Source organism: Aptenodytes patagonicus, chromosome Z, assembly GCF_965638725.1.
Source record: "Aptenodytes patagonicus chromosome Z, bAptPat1.pri.cur, whole genome shotgun sequence".
In the NCBI taxonomy this organism is placed as follows: domain Eukaryota; kingdom Metazoa; phylum Chordata; class Aves; order Sphenisciformes; family Spheniscidae; genus Aptenodytes; species Aptenodytes patagonicus.
In genome coordinates this window covers 39,589,750-39,613,965 of record NC_134982.1, presented here as the reverse complement: position 1 = coordinate 39,613,965, position 24,216 = coordinate 39,589,750, and the positions used below count along the sequence as shown (strand labels likewise).

The 24,216-nt window shown below is 38.4% G+C and overlaps 1 protein-coding gene across 3 annotated transcripts in view; it reads left to right on the top strand.

The window, feature by feature from the left end:
* The window catches only part of PIP5K1B (phosphatidylinositol-4-phosphate 5-kinase type 1 beta), a 119,842-nt gene extending 97,354 nt beyond the window's left edge, over positions 1-22,488 (top strand). For all 3 annotated transcript variants that reach the window (XM_076362761.1, XM_076362762.1, XM_076362763.1), the window contains 2 exons: positions 10,167-10,284; positions 21,749-22,488. In XM_076362761.1, coding sequence (XP_076218876.1) covers positions 10,167-10,284; positions 21,749-21,751 — 121 coding nt within the window. In that variant the 3' untranslated portion in view covers positions 21,752-22,488. The remainder of the gene's footprint in view (positions 1-10,166; positions 10,285-21,748) is intronic.
* Positions 22,489-24,216: the final 1,728 nt, after the last annotated feature.

Genomic DNA, 24,216 nt, shown 5'->3' with positions numbered 1-24,216 from the left:
AGGCTTTCTTGTTAGAAGACAGCTGGTTTCTGTTCTATGAAGCTGTTTCTCAGTCAAGTGGTTCTGTCATAAGTACTGTCAAGTATTCGTTTAGTAAGAGAACAGAATTGACAATTTATTGCTTCTATTAAAATATTCAAAGATTTTCCACTCCTCCTCAAGTAGGTTTATATTTGGTGCAGAGATATTTTAGTACCTAAAAAGTCTGTTTTCCACTAGAATATATGTTCAGTTTTGAGTCCAAATACACTTCCTTGAAAAGGTTTATTTGCTTTCTCTTAGGAATTGTAATACTTACATATTATATCAGGGATTATTCTTAAAGCAGAAGTGATAACAGATTTTTTTCCCCCTTCAGGTAAAGTTTTCCTAATAAGTACTGATGAATTAAATTAAAGATGACAAATCTGAATGTTCTGAGCAGTATGACTGTTGTCTCAGTTGACATTGCTTTTACAATTGCAAAGAGCTGAAGGAGGTTAATGCCTTTACAGGTGCTTCTGGAAATGTTTTAAACAGGAGTTTCAAGATACAACAGAAGATCTCTTTCCAGTGTATCTTTCTGCAGGTCTCATGGCTTCCAGACACAAACCCAAACAAAATCCCATGATGCATAAAGGGGTACTTCACCTCTCTGTCTTTAGAGCAATGCCAAGATACTGCGGGTTATATAAGGAGGATTGCTGAATTCTTCTGATATGTTTGATCTTAGGAAAATAATCTATATGAAATCTAATTCTTGTTTCTCTTCATGTATTCTGTACCTCCTTTCTGCAAGATGTATATGTAGTATGGACTTCTGCCTTCTCTTTCCTCTTCTTTCTGCTTTTCTGTATATTTTTCAATTGTTTGTTTGCCTTACCTTTGCATTGCTGTTTTTTGGTGCAGACCACTTGAAATTTTGGAAGGCTTTGAGGGGTTGTGGTTTTTTTTTCTCTTACACAGTCAAAACTTCCTGAAACGTCCAAACTTTGAACTGAAATGTCCCATGACTTGACATTCTATCAAACAACCTTTTCAAAGGCAGCTTAGAAAATAAAAGTAAAATCTTCTGCAGTTTTTTCAGTGGAAGGGATTTGTAGGTATTAGTTTTTGTGTGGTAAGGAATACTTAATCACACCTTTTGCCAGTCTGGTTTTCTATGTAAACAAACTTTTGTGTGGGAAGTTTAAATGTTCTGTCTGTCCACCCGCCACCCTTAGCTTCTGAAGCTTAGACAAATTTGCCTGAATGTGATTCAAAGAGGATTAAATTCATGCAAGCTTCTTGAAAATAAGCAGCTAGGTGGAGGAAAAAGACTTGAATGCTCTAATGCTAGGAACAGATGCACTGAGACATCAGGGGAATCCCCATGGGAAAGAAAGAAAATTTGACTGTGATTGAAGCAACATGTAATTGTGGCTTAAAGAAAAACAAGGCTTTCCTAGTTCTCCTGTGATGTAATTACTTTTGCTTCTTTTTTTTCTTTTTTTAATTAAGAACCAAGATAAAATAGACTGCTTTAGCACTAGGAGGGCAACAGCACAGTTGAGCACACTCGTTGTGCCTGATCACTACTGAATGGCAGAAAGTAACTGTAAAAATGGGGGTTTTTGCTTGGCTTTTCTTTCTTTTTCAATCCAAAAATTAAGGATGAGAACTCAGTTCACTGTTGAAGTTGTACAAAACCTCTGTTCACGGAAGTGTTCTTTCTGATACATGGTGTATATAAGAATTTCTCTTGTTCTCTCCTGTGCCCCCACCCTCCAATTTGTCTTTGCCCTCCCAGGAGTCTGCAATAAAACTGCTGATCAATGCAGCTATGATGATGCTGTTGCAGAAATTTGACCTTTTAGTTACCAACTGCTGACAGCATGTGTGTTGCTGTTAAGAGATTAATTGCAAGATTTTTTTTTTTACTCTTTTATGCAGAAGTTCCATGTACTATCAGTTTCAGCTCAGTTATTTAATTGGAAAAAAGGCTGTCATTTGTAAATCTCATTAATGTGCTGGTAGAAGCTATATTTTGTTGTATCTGAAGAGCTTTGTATGCTTTAAGGTGTACTGTCATTCTTTTTTTTTCTTCTTATTATAGGATTACAACTGTAGTAGTTAATAACATGTCTAAATACTAATGCATAATGTCTAAAAGCGTTCAGGGGTACTTAATCAAATAAACAATTTGTGTTTGTTTGCTTATCCATTATACTCTGTTGGAACAAAAATACTGTGACAAGGTTAACAGAGCAAGAAACTTAGCAGAAAAGCAGATTGAAGAATACTGGTTTAAAGAGCATAATTGATACCTGCAGTCCTGAAGAAGCATCAAAAAAGCATTGTTGGACAAAAGACTAATATATATTTCGTTTAATATTACAGCTTGATATTTTCTTAATGATACATGCTTGCATTAGAAGAAAACAATGCCATCTAAGTGAACAGAATTCCCCCCTCTCCAGTGGTGTTGGAAGTTAATATTTGGGTTTATTGTAGCCGGTTTATGAAGTGTTTGTAGAAATAGAAGAGAGAATCTTTCCTGGCATGTAAATGCTTGTCCTGGACACATATCAAAATATAAAATTTCAGTCTCTGGCTTCAAATGTGAAGTGTAAAGCAAATCTGGATGATGCATCAGTTTTGTTAACTTACTAAGGCACGTCTAAATTTCAATGGTTTAAGCCTCATACATATACTTAGTATGATGATGTCTATCTTGTGGAGTTCATAGTCTTAAGAAAGATTAAGCCAAAATTTGCTTTTCCTACTAGCTTTTCACTGAATGTAATGTGAGTTAGTTTCATAGCTAGAGGAATACTGAGTAATCCTGGAATTCAGTGTAAATGGTTAAGGATTATCAGTCCTTAGCACAAGTACCGAGTGGTTAGTATCAGTGCCAAGGGATCAGTGAGGCATCTAGATTTCCTGAAAAAGAAATACAGTTCTTTCTTCATTTGAAGTTTTCTGAGCCATTTACACTTAATCTTTCAGTCATTGAGATATTAGAGAATGCTTAATAATGTATGAGTCTGGAAAAAATTAATGTTGCTTTGTTACAAATCTTATTTAAAGTAATCTGTGTGGTTATAATGCTGCTCTGATGTATTATTTAAGTGTGTGAAACTACGCTATATTAAGTATTTTCTTCATGTAGGTATTTAGATTCAATATTAAATACCATATAGCAAGTAAGAATGCAGAACAGACATTAACTCCAGCAAAGCGAGGAGAGCTCACTGATTCTCAGGTGTAAACTATTTGCTTGCCCACTGATATTCTGAGGCTTGTGTGTAAAATAAAAGCTAGAAACTCTAAATAGAAATTATTAGTAACTGTGGCAAAACTAGAGACTTCGTATTTTGCCATAGTATATTTGCCCTTATTGGAGATTCTGAATAATTTTCAATAATTTAGCTGTGAAGGGTGGCAAGAAAGCAGTAACAAAGATAATTTTTATAGAAGACCTAGCAGGAGTATTTCCTTAATGAAAGTTTGTAAGATACGCAAGTATTTTGTAAAGGAGAGGTTCTGTCCCTGGAGTGGATCAGTGCTGTCCCAAACGCAAAGGTCAGTGTCCCTGACAATGGAAGAAGGACCTAACAAAGACTAAAGGGCTAGTCCTGGGAACAAGCCCTGTTCCTCAGTCTGCTTTGAGCAATTGATCCAGTGTGGTGTTTTGTAATTAGCCTTGAGTGACCCTTTAATTTCACCTGCTCCTGCTCCAAGCCTATAGATACATATTGATATGTAAAAGGTACATAATTTTTTCAGAAAAGTAGCCTCTGTGATTTCATGGATGACTACATTTCCTGTTACAAAAGTTCATCCTCTCACAACATCTCTAGAGAGAGTACCACTGCTGTGTGACTCAACAGGATATTAAGCAAACATAATCATTAACAGAAGAGAGAGCAGTAAATAAATATAGTACCCTGTTTACATCATACCTGTTTAATTTATTTTTTGCTCAAAGGTACTGCCTAGAAATTTCTGATAAAAGTTCTGGTGAATAACAAGAGATGTCACCCCCTGCTTCTGAGTCTTTCCTCAATTCTAGTGCTATATAGGTAGGCAGCCTCAAGGCAGAGTAAAAAGACTTTGCTCTGTTCCAAGGTTTATTTCACTTTCATGACTGAGGGACCCTTCCTTTGTAAAATGTTCACAAGGTGGCTCCACCCATTCAGAAAAATAAAAACCTCCTGAAAAATTGATGTTCTGTTTGCAGCAGGCCAATGCAGATCTGAGGTTCTGCTGATACTTGTGACGTTACCTGACCTTACCATCAGGTAATTGGGATTAGCAATTGCTAGGGAACAGACATTGGTAGCCCTATGGAAGGAATATTAGCTCAAGAATGTCTCCTTCACCAGCAGACATATATATGACTTTTTTATGGAATTTTTTTTTAATCTCACTGCTGTAAGTGTAAAAGCAGCACTATATACCTGAAAGCAGGGAGCCTTCCTATAATTTGCACCGAATTGCAGTATCATGAAATACACAATGCTGCTTCATACTTTGGTTCTCTGTACTATCTTCCCTTGAGACATACTACCATATCATAAGCCAGTCTGCAGAATTATCATAAATTTCATCAACATCACTTTGAAGAGTGAGTATCATTTTCATGTTTCCTAATTTGATGGGATCCTTTGTCTCTTTATGCTGGATGAACAGAATGACATAATTGGACATTGCAGTCTGAACAGTTTGGTGGTGGTTTTTTTTTTTTCTTTTTGGTACACTTTAAAAGCAGCCCCTTATGTTGCTGTGAGCTTTCTTGTGAAGATCTCTGCATATGTACTGAAGTAGGAACGCCTCTGTCTGTGCTTATGAAATTAATTGGATCTAATCCCATTCAGCTGTTGATGCCCTGTTTGCAGCACTTTTTGTTTTAATTTGTTTTAGTAGAGCCCTAAAAAGATCATAAGTGTTTTCCTTCACAGAAAAAAGACGTTTTATAAATTGCTTAGCCAATGTTTCTGGAAACAACTTGGTTGTTGAAAAGTAGAAAGAAAACCTGTATTTTAACTAGAAATTTAAAATTATCGTTCAGTTAAATACACAGATGTGCATGTGAAACTGCAGTGGTAATAGTAGTTATTTAATACATAAGCAAATGTTTCCTTGACTGAATTTGTCCCTCTGTATGCTGCTTTTCATATTCCATACTCATCCTTGCAAGTCTCAATTTCATTACCTTAATTTTTTCTGATGAGGAGGATCCAGAGGAGCTTCTCAGAATAGACTTCAGGTGTAGATTCCTCTAAGGGCTGATACACGTTGATGTGTATGTCTCAGTGGATTTGGCTCTTACTATTGAGTATTTTGTAATCTAGACTGAGTTCCTAAATTCTGATTGCTTACACCATCTCTTTTCAACTACAATACATATGTCAGGTACAAAAATGACAGGTTTCATGATTTTAATTGGCACCTACAAAGGTGTGTAGGTTTGACCGTCATGAAATTTATGTGCTTACTGTGATGTTTACTGATTCACATGTCATGGTTTCCCATTAGAGTGAGTGTAGTAGCACAGACTCACTGTCAGACTTTTTCACTTGAAGCAGCATTTAGAACATCAGTCGTACCTATTGTTTTCTCAGGTCTGTAGTTTTGATGTTTGTCAACAGTGTTAGTGAAATATTACAATGGAGTTTTACTGTGTTTGACCTACTTTTTTTTTCCCCAGACACATGTAATTTATAAAAATGAAATGCAAGGTTGGGTTTTAGAGGCGATACAATATTTCTACATTATAAACACTAGACTAATTAATGCATTTAGTTCAACAGGTCCATAAATACCTGTTGTCCCTGTTCACATTTATATGTATGCAGGATAGATTTTCTGCAATAGTTGGTACTGAGTTGTTCCTTAGAACAACAGTTTTACTGCTCATTTATCCTACAAGACATTTTTCTGACTTCTATACGCAGAGATTTTAAAGATCAAAACTCACGATGCAGTGAGCTGATAATTTTTTCCAAAGCTTATATAAGAGTGTTCAAACACATTGGACATTGCAAATGTGCTCCTATTTAGGGGATAAATATTCTGTGGGATATGCTACAGGAAAGCATATTTGACATCCAAAGATAGACATCAAAGCCTATTTTTATTACAACTCTAAACAACGGGGGAGACACAGTGGCTCATTCTGATTTATGGCTGTTGTATTTTGGCACTGTCTGAAAGAAGCTGATAATTATATTCCTATAAGAGCTGTTCTTCACACTGCAGGAGAGAAAAAAACAACCAACCAGCCAAAACCAAAATATGGCTCAAACTTCTGCTTTGGTCAGTTGTTACTACCTGGCACCGTTTCTGCCGTTCTTCAAAGGCTGTGCAATGACTTGGAAAGGAGACTGAAGACTTCTACCTGTCTTGCAGGCTGCCTTGCAAGTAGACACATTACGATGAGCCATATTTGTTTTTCCGTGAAGAAAACAGAAGTCTCTTATTTCTAAAACTGTCACTTCAGTTTAGTATAAATAAAATATGAAGGACAGAAAGAGTAATTAAGATTCGGGAAAGTTTGAAGGACACTAGTCTTTTGATTGTTTTTTTTATTATTATTACTATTTTATTTATTATTTTAGATAATCCTGCCTGGTTATGCTAGTTCCCTGACAAAGTGTAATTTTTTTCCTTTATTCCTTAGAAGCTTAATAGGATCTTACATATATCATCCTCAGATTAAAATGTGTAAGTTACTCTGTTCTACCAATCTGCAGAAAATCAGTCTAATTTAATTGTTCCTACTGAAGATGTTGTGCCCAACACCCCATTTTTCACATTTGCAAGTAGCAATCCCTAACTATCTTTAACTTTTTGAGCTAATTTGAGTGAGGATTTTTTTGCATCTCATGTCCAAGACAGCATTTTAGAAGGACTTCGGAAAATGAAGAAAAGGCCTGTTTTTTGATTAAATGTGTTGAAGTGTGCTTGTTTAGAAGGTCAAAGTATGGGTTTTCTCCTCACTTCAGCATAAGGACAAAATATTAGTTCTTCTTAAAATAGGATCCACATTAACACTAAGGATGAGACCTTAAAAAAAAAAAAAGCTTCTTGCTTTTCCCCCTTTTAATAGGAAAATTGGAAATCTTGTTCTGCATATCTTCATGTAGTTCATAGTCACTTAGCCAGTTGGGATGCATGTTCTTCATGCTGTCATTGCAAGGTAAGTACAACAAACAAAATGATTGTTGTATTCTGCCATGAAAATGATTTCTAACTAAGCAGCTGTAACTAAGAAGGTGTTAATACATTATTACACATAAGCATGTAACTAAGAAGGTGTTACTACATTATTACACATAAGCATGTAACTAAGAAGGTGTTACTACATTATTACACATAAGCACTATACTGTAGTTGCAGCAGAGTTCAGCTCCTGGCGCAAGTGGTTGCTTTCATACTGACACCAGCATGGGCTCTAGGTGCAAATTAACATGGCAGTGACTTGGAATTTCCACTTTCTCCTTTATACACATTACAGATTAGCTTCCCAAAGTGGTCAGTTCATGTTCTTTTAAATAGAGGAGAAACCTCTATTGAACTTAAGGTATATGAAAGAAAGCTCTGTCTTGCAACAATTTTCCTACGCTTCTCCTTTTAATAAACAATTCTTCATGCAGGAGATGAGTCTTTGTTACTTGCAGAGTTTATCTCTAATTATTCAGTGTGAAAGTCACAGCAGCAAGGAGATTGCTATCTGCAAATAAATTGTGGATCTTTGATTGTAAGAAAAAGGGTGGACTGGCATCTGTGTTGTTTCGTTCCCTTCTTTCATGCCTGATATTGTTCAAGGGACTTTAGTCACTGCTGGTTTTCTGTATGTAAGATTACTGTATCTTTGTACTCTCTTCTGCCCCTTTTCTCCCTTTTCTTTCTGTATGTTAATATATGTATTTTATATATTATTTGTTTCTATATATTAAATCTCTTTTTTAGGAAGTTCACTACTAAATAACCAAATTGTTACATTTATAGGAGCTTCTCTTTGACTTCTCTTAATATGCTGGTTTTGTTTCAACCCTCATTTTCTGCCTGACTGTACAGTGTGTTTCTGTAACAGGTAGGAGAAAAAAAAAAAAAAGAGGCACGCTCCAGAGGGGAGATGGCATTGTCTTTATGTTATAGGTAAAACCAGTAGTTTAACAATCCCAAGACCGAGTGCTGAACTCACATTGCTATTGTTTGCTATCCACAGCATAGATTATAATTTAACAAACTAAGAGCAAAAGAAGCGCAGTGCCTTCTAATGGAAAAGTAGAGAAGAGAGGAAGAAAAGTTAGTGTCACAGTAAGCCAGTGAATTAAACTGAAATAATAGGAGGACTAGGTCTTAGTCTTCTGATACGTTAAGGGTATAAAATAAAATGCCACTGGTGTGAATTGCAGAATCCTCACCTCGTCTTCAGTACAGGTTCCAGAGGTTTTCTGGAAGTGAAAGAAGTTAAAAATAACAGCAGTAAAGGTGGCAGTGATGTGGCCTGATACGTATATGAAAGGAATAACTATTTCAATTTTTTTTGCATTTAAACCTAACCTGATGCAGGAATGAAAGCCAGGTAGTCACCACAGCCTGCCCAACTTGCTTTACAGTTAGTAATGCAGAGCGCTCTTCCAGAAGGAAGGGTTGACCACGGGGTTTGCATATTTTTACAGCAGTAGTAGCTGCTCGCTGCACATTCATCTCGTGTCACATGGTTTCCATATATGGGCCTTTGCACATTCAGAGGCCTGAACTGGGCAACAGCGGAGATCAAAGTTCTGCAAGCAAAAGTGACTCTCTCCGCCCACCTCGCCTTTTGCCAAGAGTAGTATCTTTCATGCCAGAGCTTATTTTGTGGGAGATGATAAAACATAGTCTAACATTTGGCAACAGCCCGTTTTTTCCCTTCCTGTCTGCCCTCCCCCCTTCAGTAAAATGAAGCATTGGCACAAAACTGATGTGACTGAAATGTTGCTCAATAGAATACAAGTAACGGGTGTGAGAAAAACGTGAAGTCAGTGGGAGCTGGGTCACCCTTGGGACAAAAGAAATAGTCTTGCTGTTGAAAAGATGCCTAATACGCTATATAAAAAAAGGAACATTGTAATGTGGCTAATGTAATGCTGTGCACTTACTACTAATATGACATGAGGTTGACTGATGATTCATTATTTTGTTGAGCATCTGAATTTGTTTTCTGTTTTGCATGCTAGCTTTCCCCTTCCTGAAATTATACCCCATCTGAAACACACTTAAACTACAAAGTACTGCAAAGGGAGGGGGAAATTAGTAATTTCTGGACTGATGGCTGTAACCATGTTTTCATACCCAGTTATAATGCAGAATTGTTTGCTTTTCACCTTGTGTGTAAATAGATAACTAACAGTTGAGTTTTCAAGGCAGCCTGGAGTCTCTTAGTTTCTGGCAGTTAGTGAGGACAGGTAATAATGGGCACCTAAGTCCATTAACATACCTTTGAGAGTTTCAGCTTTGTGGTTCCAAGTGTGTTTACAAAACAAAACAAGATTCCTGTGCGGATGCATTTGCAGTTTCGTATTCTTTCTGGATAGGAGAGAACAAAAAATCGTATCTATGAATGAAATAATACAGTGCACCTGCTATGTAAATACCACTTCCTTGCAGAGCTGTACTAATTACAGTACACTCTTGTTCTTCTCCCACTTTCCCTTCTGAACTGTTGGCTGCAAGTGATCCCATATCTACATGAGAGAGTCCAATGCTACTGTGCCTAATTACTGAATCATTTTTCCCTATTTTAAATTAAGAAATGCTGCCAAAATTTACACCACGTGTAATGTGGAAGTAACTTCTTTTGAAATTAGTGAAATTATCCCACATTTATTGTGACATAGTTTCATTCTTTAAATAAATATTAGAGTTCAGAAACAGTGTTACTTCCTGATAAAATTTTAGTTAATGCAAAAATAGAAACGGTGGTTTGTGTACATTAAAAATAGAAACTGTGGTTTGTGTACATTAGTCAAATATGAGCTGCCAATTATCTAGCCATTGTCAACACATTTATATTTGTCTTATTTACATTCCGTCTTTTCAAGTATTTGAAGTGTTAACATTTAAGAGAGAAACATATTTTAAAATTTTCAGCTATGACTGAGCTCTCTGTAACTTGTAATTTTGCTTGACTGTAGTCTCCCTTCTCTTTGCAGTAAAGGGTTGCCTTCGAGTTCAACATTCACTTTAGAAGACAGTGCCATCTATTTGACTTCAGAACAGAGCACACTGGAAATGGAAAATGATAATGCTTCAGTTTTGGATGTCTACTTAGTAAGTTGCCAGACTGTTTCTGATGGGCTTTTTCCCCTGTAATTCCTTTGACTCAGGCTCAGTAAGTGACTAAAATACACGCTTAACTTCAAGATCCAGAGGTTCGTTGAGGTATTTCTTATATGAGACATATGCTTAAGTACCTTGCCAAAGCAAATCCTTCAAGAATCTGTGTGCCTATTAACTATTGTGTTAATAATGAAGTATGCCAAAATACCCTTCAGTTTTTCTCTAATGGTAGGAGGTTTTTTCCTATTATTTGTTTTCCATAGGAGAGTGGGGAAGGGGGAAAAAAAAATCTTTCCTCTTCATGTTGAATATTCCACAATGTAGAAATTAAATTTTCTCAAAAAGGAAAGTTCTGTGTTTACACCAGTGATTTTGAAGCCAGTGAAGTAGAGCTCAATATGAAGTACATTAACAGCTCCCCTTTCTGTTCTGAAGGGTTGTCCAGTTGTAGTGGCTGGCATATGATTAAAAATGTATCTTTTCTTTGCTGTTTTGATTCCTAGTGAGCAGTTTATCTGACTGCTGAAAGATAAGCTCAGGTCTACATCTTTGGTTGCCTTCCTATCACCTGTGTTTTAAAAATTCTATTGGTATCCATAGCTCACATTCCACAGACATAAAGGCAGTAGGCACCCAACTCCAGTTCCAATTGAGTGAAGTTTTGTGCATCTAACCCTTTTAGGCTGTTTTGAAAACCTCAGTGTAAATATAGGAGGGAGGTATGTTAAGCTTGGCTTTTTTCCAAAGGTTTGTTTTCCTAAAGCACTAATTAAACAATTCTGATATTATCCTAGTAATATTTTCCCTCTATTTTCATAAATAAATGTCTGTGACTTTTGTGGCAAGAATTGTACTAGGGAGGAAGGGTCAACAAGGAAAGTCTGTTCATTAGGTTTCTAATAAATGTTTCACACAGGCATCATTGTTTCCTTTTTAGATAAAGTTCACTGCATTCTTTATTTTTCTTATGTCTAGAGTTTCCTGATTTTTGTCTTAAGAGATCCAGAATATCATAGAATCCTAGAACAGCCCAGGTTGGAAGGGACCTGGAGAGATCATCTGATCCAACCTTTTGTGGGAAGGGAGCCTAGATGACATTATCTAGCACCCTGTCCCATCGCATCTTGAAAACCTCCAGCAACAGGGACGCTACCACATCCCTGCAGAGGTTGTTCCAGTGATTGATTGTTTGTCCTGAAAAAATTTCTCATGTGTTGAGATGAAACATGTTTGTCATATGTTTGTGTCTGATCCCCATGCTGTTTCTCTGTAGGCTGTATCACCCTTTTTTTTTTTTCTTATTTTTAGCCAGCACTGCTTGAGTATATACAGTACCCACTTAATAGCTACTAATTTAATAGTCCAGCACACCTAGGGGAGTTGTTGTCTATCCTGCTTCCACTGAAACAAGACAGTAGCAAGTACCAGTGGCCAATTAGATGTAGAATTGACTTAGTTAACTGTGACCTCAAGTAGCTCATTAAATCAGCCTATTCCTGTAGTACTTGGGTTAATTGGGCTTGTTGCTAATACAGTGTTGACATGAATCGTCTGTTAAGAGGGACTCACAAATCCTGAAATGTTATAGGAAATGGGCAAATGAGTAATTGCATGCAGCCTAACCTTGCTAGCAGATTGGCTGACTTAGTAAATTGTGCTTTAAACTAACAAACTTCAGGGGTAGGATCCAGAGCTGTGACACCTACATATTCATAAGCAACAGGGTGAATAAGCATACCTACTAGAGTAGTGGAGAATGCTCCCCAACCCTTTACAAAGGCAAGAACCCTAAGTCCAACCACCTCAAGTGCATGTATACCAACGCACGTAGTGTGGGCAGCAAAGAGGAGGAACTGGAACTCCATGCCCAGTCTGAGAGTTATGATCTGATAGGAATTGCAGAAACTTGGTGGGAAGACTCACATGACTGGAAGACGATGATGGATGGCTACAAACTCTTTTGGAAAGATAGGAAGGGAGGAAGAGGAGGTGGAGTTGCACTTCATAAAAAAAAGATAAATTTGAGTGTATGGAGGTAAGCTATGGAGACCACAAAAGTTCTATCGAATGCCTTTGGATCAAGATTAGATGGTTCATCACCAAGGAGGATCTTACGTTAGGTTTCTATTACTGACCTTCCAACCAGAATGACGAGGCTGACGAAACCTTGCTTTGGCTGCTCAAGGAAGTCTTGGGCCAACAGAACCTGGTCCTCATGGGTGACTTTGATTACCCAGACATTTGTTGGGAGAACACCACTGCGGTGCACAAGTTGTCCATGAGATTCCTGCAATGCATGAGGGACTGCTTCCTGCTACAGGTGCTGGACATGCTGACTAGGAACAGCACACTGCTAGATTTACTGCTCACAAACCAAAAAGACTTACTTGACAACATAACTACCAACGATAGCCTTGGATACAGTGATCATAACATTGTGGAGTTTAAGATCCTGCTGAGCACACTGAAGGAGTAGGACAAAGGCCCTGGATTTTAGAAGAGCCAGCTTCAGTATGCTCAGAGCCCAGATGCGAGGGACTCCATGGGAAGCATTCATGGAGGGCAAAGGAGCTTGCGAGTGCTGGGAGTTTTTAAAGAACAGCCTCCTGGAAGCACAAGAACAGTCCATCACCTACAAAGGGAAAGGAAGAAGGCAGAACAAGAGACCACCGGGGCTTAACAATGAGCTTTTGGATGTGCTTAAAAGCAAAAAAGAAGCATATTACCTATGGAAAGGCGGCCAAATACCCATTAAAGACTATGAGAACCTTGCTAGGGCACACCGAGATGCAGACAAGAAGGTTAAGGCTCCACTAGAACTGAAATTGGCCAGAGATGTCAAGAAGAAGAAAGGGTTCTTCAGATATGTGAGCAGTAAGCAGGAGCACAGGGAAGACATAGGCCCATTACTAAACAGGGCAGGGAAACTAGTTACAAATAATGCTGGCAAGGCAGAGGTTCTCAATACCCTCTTTGCCGCTGTCTCTACTGGCGTAGCTGGACCCCAGATCACAGGATCAAGCAGCTACGACAACGCATGGTTGACCCACCGGTAGCGGCCCTCTGCAAGGGCTCAACCCACATAAATCGATGGGCCCAGAGGGAATCCACCCCAGGGTGTTAACAGAAGTGGCTGACATTGTTGCAAGGCTGCTGTCTATAATCTTTGAAAAGCTGTGGCGATCGGTGGGCATCCCTGATGACTGGAAGAGGGCAAATCTCATACTCATCTACAAGAATGGCCCAAAAGAGGACCCAGGAAACTACAGGCCCATTAGCCTTACTTCAGTCCCTGGGAAAGCGGCGGAATGAGTCCTAGAAACTATTACAAACCAAATTAAGCAGGTGACTGGGAAAACCCAGCAGAGATTTACCAAAGGCAAATCATGCCAGACTAACCTGATCACCTTCTACAACAAAATAACATCTTCTGTCAACAGGGGGAGAGCAGCGGATGTTGCTTACCTGGACCTTAGCAAAGCGTTCAACACCATTTCCCACAGCCTTCTCCTGGACAAATTGGCAAGATATAGACTGGACGGGTGGTCTGCGAGACGGAAATTGTCTCACAGGCTGCACTCAGAGGGCGGCGATCAATGGTTTTTACTCAGGCTGGCTGCCTGTCACAAGTGGGGTCCCCCAGGGATCGATACTGGGCCCCATGTTGTTCAACGTCTTCATAAATGATCTGGACAATGGGACTGAAAGCACCCTCACCAAGTTTGCTGATGTCACTAAGCTGGCGGGTGAGGTGGACACGTCAGAAGGGAGAGCCATCTTTCAGAGAGACCTGGACAGGCTGGAAGAGCGGGCTAGCAAGAACTGTATGAAGCTCAACAAAGGCAAGTGCAAAGTCCTGCATCTGGGACAATGTAACCAAAGAGCCCAGCACAGGCTACGATCCGTGTGGCTGGGGAGCAGCCTTGCCGAGAGGGACCTGGGGGTCCTGGTGGATGGACAACAAGCTGAACATGAGTCAGCAGTGTGCCACTGCAGCAGCCAAGGCAAATTGGATCCTGAGCTGCATCCGCAGGGGCATTACTAGCAGAGATAGAGACATGATCATCCAACTCTACTCAGCACTTGTCAGGCCACTCATAGAGCACTGTGTCCGGTTCTGGGCCTCACAGTTCAAAAAAAGACATGGACAGACTAGAGAGGGTCCAAAGGAGGGCCACAAAGATGATCAAAGACCTGGAGAACCTGCCATATGAGGAAAGACTGAAGGAGTTAGGTCTTTTCAGCCTGTGGAAGAGAAGTTTCAGGAGAGACCTCATCACATTTTTCCAGTACTTAAAGGGTGACTACAGAGAATGGAGGCTCTCTCTTCACAAGGGGCAACGGGTACAAGTTCCATCGGGAGAGGTTTCATCTTGATAGAAGAAAGATCTGTTTTTATAGTGATAGCAATCAATCACTGGAACAACCTCCCCAGGGACGTGGTAGCATCCCTGTTGCTGGAGGTTTTCAAGATGTGATGGGACAGGGTGCTAGATGATCTCATCTAGGCTCCCTTTCCCACGAAAGGTTGGAGCAGATGTTCTTACGAGGTCCCTTCCAACCTGGGCTGTTCTGTGATTCTCTTGGCCACACTTAACAAGGAAACCACTTCTTGTTGGTAACTTTTGAATTTGGTTTATAATATAACAATCTTGTTTACCACTAACACTGGTCAGCACTGTGAAGTTTTTTAAAGTTTGAAGTCTAGAGGGTGGAATGCTCTGAAAATCTAGTGACAGGCATAGGTAATGCCTTCTGTAAAGCTGTCCTTATGAGTTTCAGGTGTGATGGTTATCTCTTTAGTTAGTTTTTGGCTTGTAAAACATTCATTACTATTATGACTGGGAGACTGCAGTAAGGTTATGTGTATTCCACTGATCAATATGGACAGAAAAATAAATAAACCCCAACTCTGGATGTTATACAAACAGCCAGTGTTTATTCCCATGAGCAAAGGCCTTGAAGAATAAATAGGTCTTAAGTGGAGAGAATCGTAGATGCTTTTTTGTCCTAGCAGCACCCTTTCTCTGCACCCTGAAAAATCCAAACTCGAAATTCAATAATGAAGACAAGGTAGTGGCACATACCTCAAGTGTCTAGTTATGCAATGGCTGACAGCTTCAAGGAAATTGGATACAGTGGCTAAGCACATGTTACTTCTTAATGGCAAACTCATCTTGAGAAATTACTTACCCCTGCCTTCTTGGTCCTGTCCCACACGCTGTATAGATGCCTCCTTAACTATTTTGAGATTGCCGTGGAAGTGAGCTGTAACTTAATCACGTGTACCCCTGTATATATGCTGAGGTGTTTGTGGAAGAAAGAGGCATAAGATACTGTTTTGTGCACTAATCTTTTACTTCCTAATGCCCCCCAATATCCTTCAGTGGACCCTGAAACAACAGTTAGCCTCTGGTTGGGAAAGTCTGACACTAAAGGATCAGTGCTGTGTGTTATCAGTTTGATTCACTGCTGCTGAGGCAGAAGGCAGTTTATTTTTATAGGAGGATGATTACATGCAGGGTAGAAGGGAAAGATGCATGTTTTTGAGAACACTAGGAACAGGTCAGTCATTTCTAATGTATGTCTCAAAAATAAAGCAAATCAATGATGTTTGCATTAGCTGATTTAAGCCTCAATTGAAAAGGTTACAAGATACATTTTGACGTTTTAAAAGCATCAGGAGAAAATGTAGCTTTAAATGGCATTCCCAGATTTTCCTTTAATCCCGTAGCTGTTAATCCTTGTCTGTTTCTACTACAAGACAAGCTGCTGTAGTCTTACCCGCTAGATGTTATAATGAAAAATATCTTAACTTGCTTAATTTCAGTCACTCCACTAATCCTTTGATGTCTTTGCCTCCTGCTTTGAAATGCTAAACTTCTTGGACAAATTTTAGTCCTCTAGTAAATTAAGAGCTGTGAATTTTTGATCCAATGAATGAAAAAAAAGGACATTGTAGTAAAATGACATTGTGCTAACTTACTGTAAAAAACAGCTTAAAAATGGCATTTGGCTGAACAGTGTTGTGTACAAATTCAGACAGTCAAGTAAGGTGGGGTGGAGCAGAGATTGTAAAAAAAAAAAAAAAAATTCCTCTTACAGGTAAGGGCATTGATTTTGGGGTGTTACATTAAGGGCACACCATGCAGACTCACACTGTGCAGTGATAATCAAAATTGAGAATTTACCTGGTAACAGCAAGAATTTTTGTTCCGGGACACAGGTACAGAGATATCTTGAGTTTGCAACTGAAGGGGTGGTCTGGGCCCAGAGTTCCTCAGTTCTGAACAAAGACCAGGTTCAGCAAACCAGCATTTTGTGCATCTGCCACTCTAAGCAGCACTGTTAGGAACATCCTCAAATCCCACGTTTACTTTAAAATTCCATTGATTTATTTTCTCTTAAATCTTTTAACCCAGATAGTAAGTTAAGAAATCTAGCTTTTATGAATAAAATGTGACTAACCATGATCTGCACTGAGCAGTATGTATAAGCCCATCTAAATTATTTCCAAATATTCTACTACCATACAGTGGAAAACAAATAACTGAATATTAAAATAATTTTAATTTTTAATTAAAGATTGCAGAAAGATAGAAGCAGATATATAAAATGGTTGGAAATTTGAAATGTTTCTCTGCAGAGAATTAAAACATTAAAGGATTCTTGCTTTTATGAATATGTAATACAATGACAGATCAGATACTTAGAAGCAAAAGATGCCGTTTGAGATAAACAAAAGGTGTCCTGTACGTAAGCCAGTAACAGAGAAGGTAATGCTCTTCTATTTAGCACTTTGATGTAGAAATCCACAAAACAAGAGAGTAAAAGTGTTTCCTTCTTCCTCTGGAAATAAACTTAGTCTCTTTTTAAAATTCCCCTGAAGCCCTATTTATTGGTGTCAGTTCAGGTATCGTCAGCTGATACATAAGCAGAAAAGCATTAAATGTCAGCAAATGCTGTTGAACACAAAAGTCTACAGTGTTCTATGGAATTTGATTAGTAGGAAATATAAGCCCAATCCTGCAAGAGTTTCTTAAGAGAGATCAGCAAGTGCAGCTGATCCTGAGGACCTTGGTCCAGTGTTACTAAGGACTGGTACCTAAAATGGAGGACCTTAAAAGTGATAATTTCACTTAGAAAGTAAGGAATAACTTAGTCACCTTGTTCCTTCTGCTCTGCAGTGAAGTCCCAAATTCTTTTGATTGAGCTTTCTGTCCCTGAAAGAGCACCATGTGCAACTATGAATGACTCCACTGTGTTTTCTCAGCCTACCCCTGAAATGACTTATAAAGGTAGCTGACATATTGTTTTGACAAACTACACTATCAGTAAAATCAGAGTAGTAAGGCTTACGAATTACTTTAATTGGTTCACTGCAAGTAGCCTTGATTTCCTTAACACTTACAATGGAACAAGAACATGCGTGTAAATAGCATAGTGACAGACTTTGAAGTTTGCTCCATTGTGATGCTGTATATCTTAAGTCATCTGGTGGTAAATATAGGATTTAAATACATATATGCCCTGCCGGTAGGATTTCATTAATGAACTATTTTGCTTGAAGGATACTTCTGTATATTTAACTATAATGGAAGATTCTTAGGTAGTACAGATCGTTATGTGGAAATACAGCATTGCCTCCTGTTGTTGAAGGAACAGCTCACAAAATTTTTATATAATTTAGAAGTCACTACCACTGAAGATATGGTTGCAAAGGGTTGATAAGGGCTTCAATAAAATAAAAGAATGGAATAACTGTAGTGATAAGCAAGCCCAGCATATTTAGAGTCTAGTTAGTGTAGCTGTGATTTGTGTCAGATGAATTGCATAGATAATATTACTACATTTAGAATTACTTATGTTGTGGTTTATGTCCAAATGCCAATTTTATTATAGGATTTTGAAGTCTTAAAACATCGCTGGAGATGTTTTTTGAATTTCAGAGCTGCTGCAGATGCATAGATAAGCAGATTTACAAATATTGGTCTATAAAATGCCTGTTCAGAAACTGTCAAAACTGTCTGCCTCTTCTTACTCTTCAGTGCTCTTCCTCTTTTCTTCTGTTCTCACTCCCATAGTTCTGTATTAAAGCCTGTCTCTTTGAGCATTTCCTAGTTCATATTCAAACCCTTGTGACTGCCAGGTTACTGTCTAACTCTTCATCTTCGCGGTTACTTTCTCTTACAAATATTTTCACCCCTTCGGCTATTTTCAGTTTAGCAACCTAAGCTCTCTCTTCTAGCATAAACTCATCTTTCAGAGAAGAAATTACCACCTCGCTCTGATTGAATGAAGCATCCTAGTCAGATCCAACTTTGGCTAGGGGATTGTACTTCCACCATAACTCCTTGATGAGGTGTTCAGTTTTCATTCAGAAATATTTTGCTTCTCGGCCTTTCATAACATTTGATTCAATTCTAATCATGTTGTAGTTTTCTTCAGGGTGCTGTTGTGGAGTAATAACAAGTGAGGCTGAAATTAAAGCAGTTCCCAGGCAGGATGCATGTAAAAACAAGCTAAAAAGTGTACAGTCACACTGTGCTGCATACCTCAAATTTTGGCATGTTGCCGTCTTTCTGGAGGCATCAGTTTCTCTGCCTCACCATTTCCTCTGAAGATACTGATGGAAAAACATGGTAGATTGAACATTAATTCTGAGACTATGAGAAGGGAATTCAGGCCTCCTCACTTATAGAGACCCTTTCTCTCCCCTGAGAGCAGAATAATCCTTAAAATGGTACATGCACATACTAGAACCAATCAAGCACTCTTTTCTCAAAGTAGAATCCTGTTTAATTAAGGCTGAAGGGGGCAAACCTACTTGTTTTATGCAGTGAGGTAACTGCTCCTTTCCTCTGTTATCTATCTTATCCCTGTATCCATCCATGCATGATCTTAAAAAGGAGAGGAAAAAGAGGCCTATGTCTCTCATAAAACTGAAACCTGGTGTGAGGTGAAACAACAACCAAGCACTTGAATGTAGTTTGGCAGAGGTGTTCTTGCAGAAGCAACGTCATGTAGGAAGCAACGTAACAGCAACGTTTCAGTCACCCTTGCATGAAAATCAGACACGGGAATTATGTGCTTGATTAGATTACAAAGGTACCATTTCAGATTACAAGTAATACATTACCTGAGTAAGCCAAGTGCTAAAATGCCAGCACATATTGTCACTAAACTACACGTTCTCATGCCTGGGGCTTTTAATGCACCATATGAGGAAATCAATCAGCTCAAAAACAAATCCATGAAAAGAGAACTGGAGCACAAAAAGGCTCCAATACAAAAAGCCTCAAGTAGGCTCAAACATTGTAAATCCATTATATACCCAGTGTGAGGCATCTCAGACAGTGATTACAGGAATGCATCCTGTAGTGTCATTTGCCCATTATTTATAATTTTGGACCCAATTGCTATAGCTAAACTCAGTCTCTTCATGTTTCTTGTGTCTGCAATCAAAGTAATCCCAAAAGTTGTGCAGTGGTTACAGAGTTGCTTAGAGGATCATGTCCTGCGCCTTGAAATAGATGGGAGGTTTTTCCAGAATAATATGCACAGAACTGGACTGTACCTGACACAAAGATGAACATCTATGATCTGAAAATCCCACCTCCTTAAAATGGCATCAGTAGCATGAACAGCATTTCTGTGACTGACTCACGCAGTTAGCAGTTGCTACGAGTTCCTGTCAGGTCTGTTTTCTCCAACTCTGTTGTGCAAATTTTGCTGATATTTTTTCCATCGCTGATCCCTCTGAAATGCTTTGGAAGGATCAGACGAAAGGGAACAGGAGTAAGCTGGTTAGCATAAAGCTAGTATCAGCAATACTGCTAGTCTCCTTAGAGAGTGAAAAGTAGTGATAAGGCCAGAGGGTCTGAAGTTGTGTTGAGTGACCGTTACATGTCAAAAATGGACCTGCAGTCATTCAGATCTGAGCTTTCAGCCAGAAACTAGATGGTGCTAGTGAAAATTTTGCCTAATTTATCTTGGCTTCATAAAACATAATTTTGTTTATTGATACTAGCATTTTTCAACTTTTTTTGCCAAACTGATTCTTAAAAAAAAAAATGTTTTAAATTCCTTGTTAGCCTTATGTCATATTCTTTTTAAAATATCACTCTCTTTAATTTTACTCACTTGTCCAACAATTTCACTTTGCATGTTAAATTGTTCTGCATCCTATAAGTACATACCACTTCACTCCCTTAGCACATTCAGGTGCTAATATGGCAGTAGATAGACTTTCATTGCCAGACCACAGCTATCTGGAGAGAGAACAGCCTCTGAGAAACTAGCACTGTGCACACTAGCATCAGTGATTATGAACACCCTAACACTGGTGCACAATACAGTAACAGGTTTACAGGTTGCCACAGAACGATATTGAAATATCATTCTTCAAGGTTCAAGGTCTAGTGCTAGAAGGCGTAACTAAAGTATTGATTTAAATCTACTGGTTACCTTTTTCTAAGATAAGCTTTAAAAATGCCTTTGGAGATTTTTTTTGTTGTTGTTCATAGACAAGATTAGATTGTTGTTGAACTATTTAAAGGTTAGTTAAATGCTTGTATCGAAAAGTACAATTTAAAGGTGACCTTAAAAATCTGTTTAATAAATGGGAACTTATGCCTTCATTATATTTTTAATAAGGTTTTAGAGTAAGGTCTAAATGTCTTTGTTTTGGTTTTGTGTCCTGCTCCATGTTGTATACATTAGCTGAGATGCATTCAATTTCCTGCAGTATTTTGTTCAGCTGTCAGTTTATCCTTCGAGTTGTAGTAATAAGGTGTTCAGCAAAGAAGTTTCTTTTCAATTCATCTCTGATTCCACAGAGATGCTAAGAAGTGATCAACTATTTGTATTATGTAACTGCTGCTTCTGTAGAAGATACTATAGAAAATTCTAATTCATTAACATTATTAAGTAATTTCTTTTGTTAAATAGAATGATTGCTACGACATTGACTAGAACATTAGTTGTGCCTGAAAGTTTTTGGATAGGTATGATTTTTCAACTGGGGAAGGGTATCATGTGGAAGCTAACAGGACTTTTATATGCGACGTATGAAGACTGCAGTTTTTCCCCTAACACTTTGAAGTAGCAAAGGCCCCAGTCAATTCTGCAAGGTAATAAAAGCTGCTGTGAACTGCTGAGTGCTCTCTGTTTGGACTGTCTTCTCTGATGTCCAGAGTGTTCAGCATTTTGCAGCAGCCAGTGGTTCTATTTCATGTAAGGTAAGTGTACTGCAATGTCTGCAAAACCATAGGGGTTAGCTGTTGTACAAGAAAAGAGACCCAATGCTTTTGATTAGGGGGGAAGGTAAGAAAAGAATCACTGCCAAACTGTGCTGTAGCCTGTTTAGGGGAAGAAAGATATTACCTGTTTATAATTCTGTAAGAAAACAAATAAACACAACTCTTGACTTTACTTGTCATTTCTGTGTTTCTAGTAACAAAGAATACACGAAGAGTAAAACCAAGAGAAGAGACCATGGTTAATGAAGAGCACTTTCTGCACTCCTGATTTAAGAAGGAGGAATTTGCTGAGCCTAATAGACAAAGTAATAATCAACTGAACTTTTTCTAAGAAGTGTCAGGATCTTTGAACCACAGAAAGGATTGATGGTCTTGGCAAAAATGACGTGAAGCATTCCACACTCTGCTATCATCTGCTGTTGCTTGCTGAACTGTGAAGAACTGTGTATTCAGGCTGCTTTCTACTATATCACCAATCACCTTTTTTGGACTTGAAAGTGATATTTTCTTATCAGCTCTCTAGTAGTTTCATTCGCATGCATTCTGTAACTATGCACAAGCAAAATCTATTATCTGCTTTACCTATTTAAAAATAATCACAGTGGTGAATAAAATTAATTTCATTTGTTTTGACCCTTCAGTTCTAATCACTTAGGTCCACATCAGTGGCAACTGGAATTGATGTCATACAAGGGTTAGGGTAAACCTCTGCACATACTATATGAAAATGAGCCTCTAAAGATATTTTCACTGTTGGTGAAAAGGAGAAAAAAATGTTATTTATAACAAGGCCTTATGTTGTATACATATATTGTCTTTGAAATATTTTTGATTTTAGTTTATTTCTTGTAAAAGAGAAATTATATAATTTATTTAGTAAATACTACTGTAAACTATAGTTTTATTGATGAATAAAATATTTTGTTCTCAAGACTATCACAGCTGTCAACCTGGTCTTGATCTGTACAGGACTTACTGTTCTGCTATTTCTCTACCTTCATGAGATAGTCTTCAGAGGCATCTCAAGAGATATGACAACCACTCTATAACATGGCATCTGTCTTTATCTTCTACCAGCTCTATAATGAAGAGGAGAATCTTGAAATTAGAGCAGAAAAGGCAAAGGAACATACTCAACAGGCATTGCTTCACAAAAGCATTTCATGTTTTTCAGTATGGGCAGTCATTTTAAGATAACTATAGAAACTGTTCTGGTTTCCTTAATTTCCCTAGCAGCAGAGAGATAATCCCAAACACCAGTGACCATCAATCCAAGATTTCATGCTGCGATGCAGTGGTGTATTTAAAAACTACATAGGTGGCACTTTGAAAGTTTATGAAAATTATTGGTAATAACATTTATTTTAGGAGTAAGTGTAGCAAACCTCCTGGATTGGCAAAACCAGAATTTGGCACTTTAATTCCTAGAATTATGCTTTATACTTCTGAAGAATTTTTCATTTAAGGTTTTGGTGTGTTGTGGGGTTTTTTGTTGTTTTGTTTTTTACTTTGATGTAAGCCTATAACCCTGACAAGGAGGAGGGTATTACCCTTAATTATGCACAGAATAGAGAAATGGAAAGGTGTGGGTTTTTTCTCTAAGTATGTAGAGTCTCTGGCTTAACTTAGAGCCTGTGTCTCATGATTACCTCTTTTCCAGGCTTTAAAATTAGATTGCTTCATCTCAGCAAGATAATTCTTCTGCAGCATTCCTCTTAGAAATGCAAGAGACTTATCTGCATGGCCTGTAAGCAAAAACATTTTGTACATCTATGTGAAGTGTCTGCTCCTTCATGCACAGTGTATAGCATATTTAGAATGTGTCTCTATGCAAAGTAGATATTTCTGATTAGTCTTACTTGGGGAAAACCATGACATTTCTTAGTTTAAGCACCAGATTAACCTTCATAAAGCACATACATGTCACTTTTTTCCCAATTACCTAGCAGACTGCAGTGTCTGAATCATTTGTCCTGAGGAAGGCCCCAGAGGACACACAACTTAACTGCAACAGTTCTGTTCAAAACCAGAACGTCTAGACTAAACGATTCAGAGACTGAGCCATCCTTTGTGTGCAATCCCTTTAACACAGTCATTTATAAATTAAAACAGTCATTTAATACTTCCCAAAGGAAATCCTGTATAGAATCATAGAATAGTTTGGGTTGGAAGGGACCTCTAAAGGTCATCTAGTCCAACCCCCCTGCCGTGGGCAGGGACATCTTCAACTAGATCAGGTTGCTCAGAGCCCCGTCCAACCTGACCTTGAATGTTTCCACAGATGGGGCATCCACCACCTCTCTGGGCAACCTGTGCCAGTGTTTCACCACCCTCAGCATAAAAAATTTCTTCCTTATATCTAGTCTAAATCTACCCCCCTTTAGTTTAAAGCCATTCCCCTTTGTCCTGTCGCAACAGGCCCTGCTAAAAAGTTTGCTGCCATCTTTTTTATAAGCCCCCTTTAAGTACTGATAGGCTGCAATAAGGTCTCCCCAAAGCCTTCTCTTCTCTAGGCTGAACAACCCCAACTCCCTCAGCCTTTCTTCATAGGAGAGGTGTTCCATCCCCCTGATCATTTTCATGGCCCTCTTCTGGACCTGCTCCAACAGGTCCATGTCTTTCTTGTGCTGAGGGCTCCAGAGCTGGATGCAGTACTCCAGGT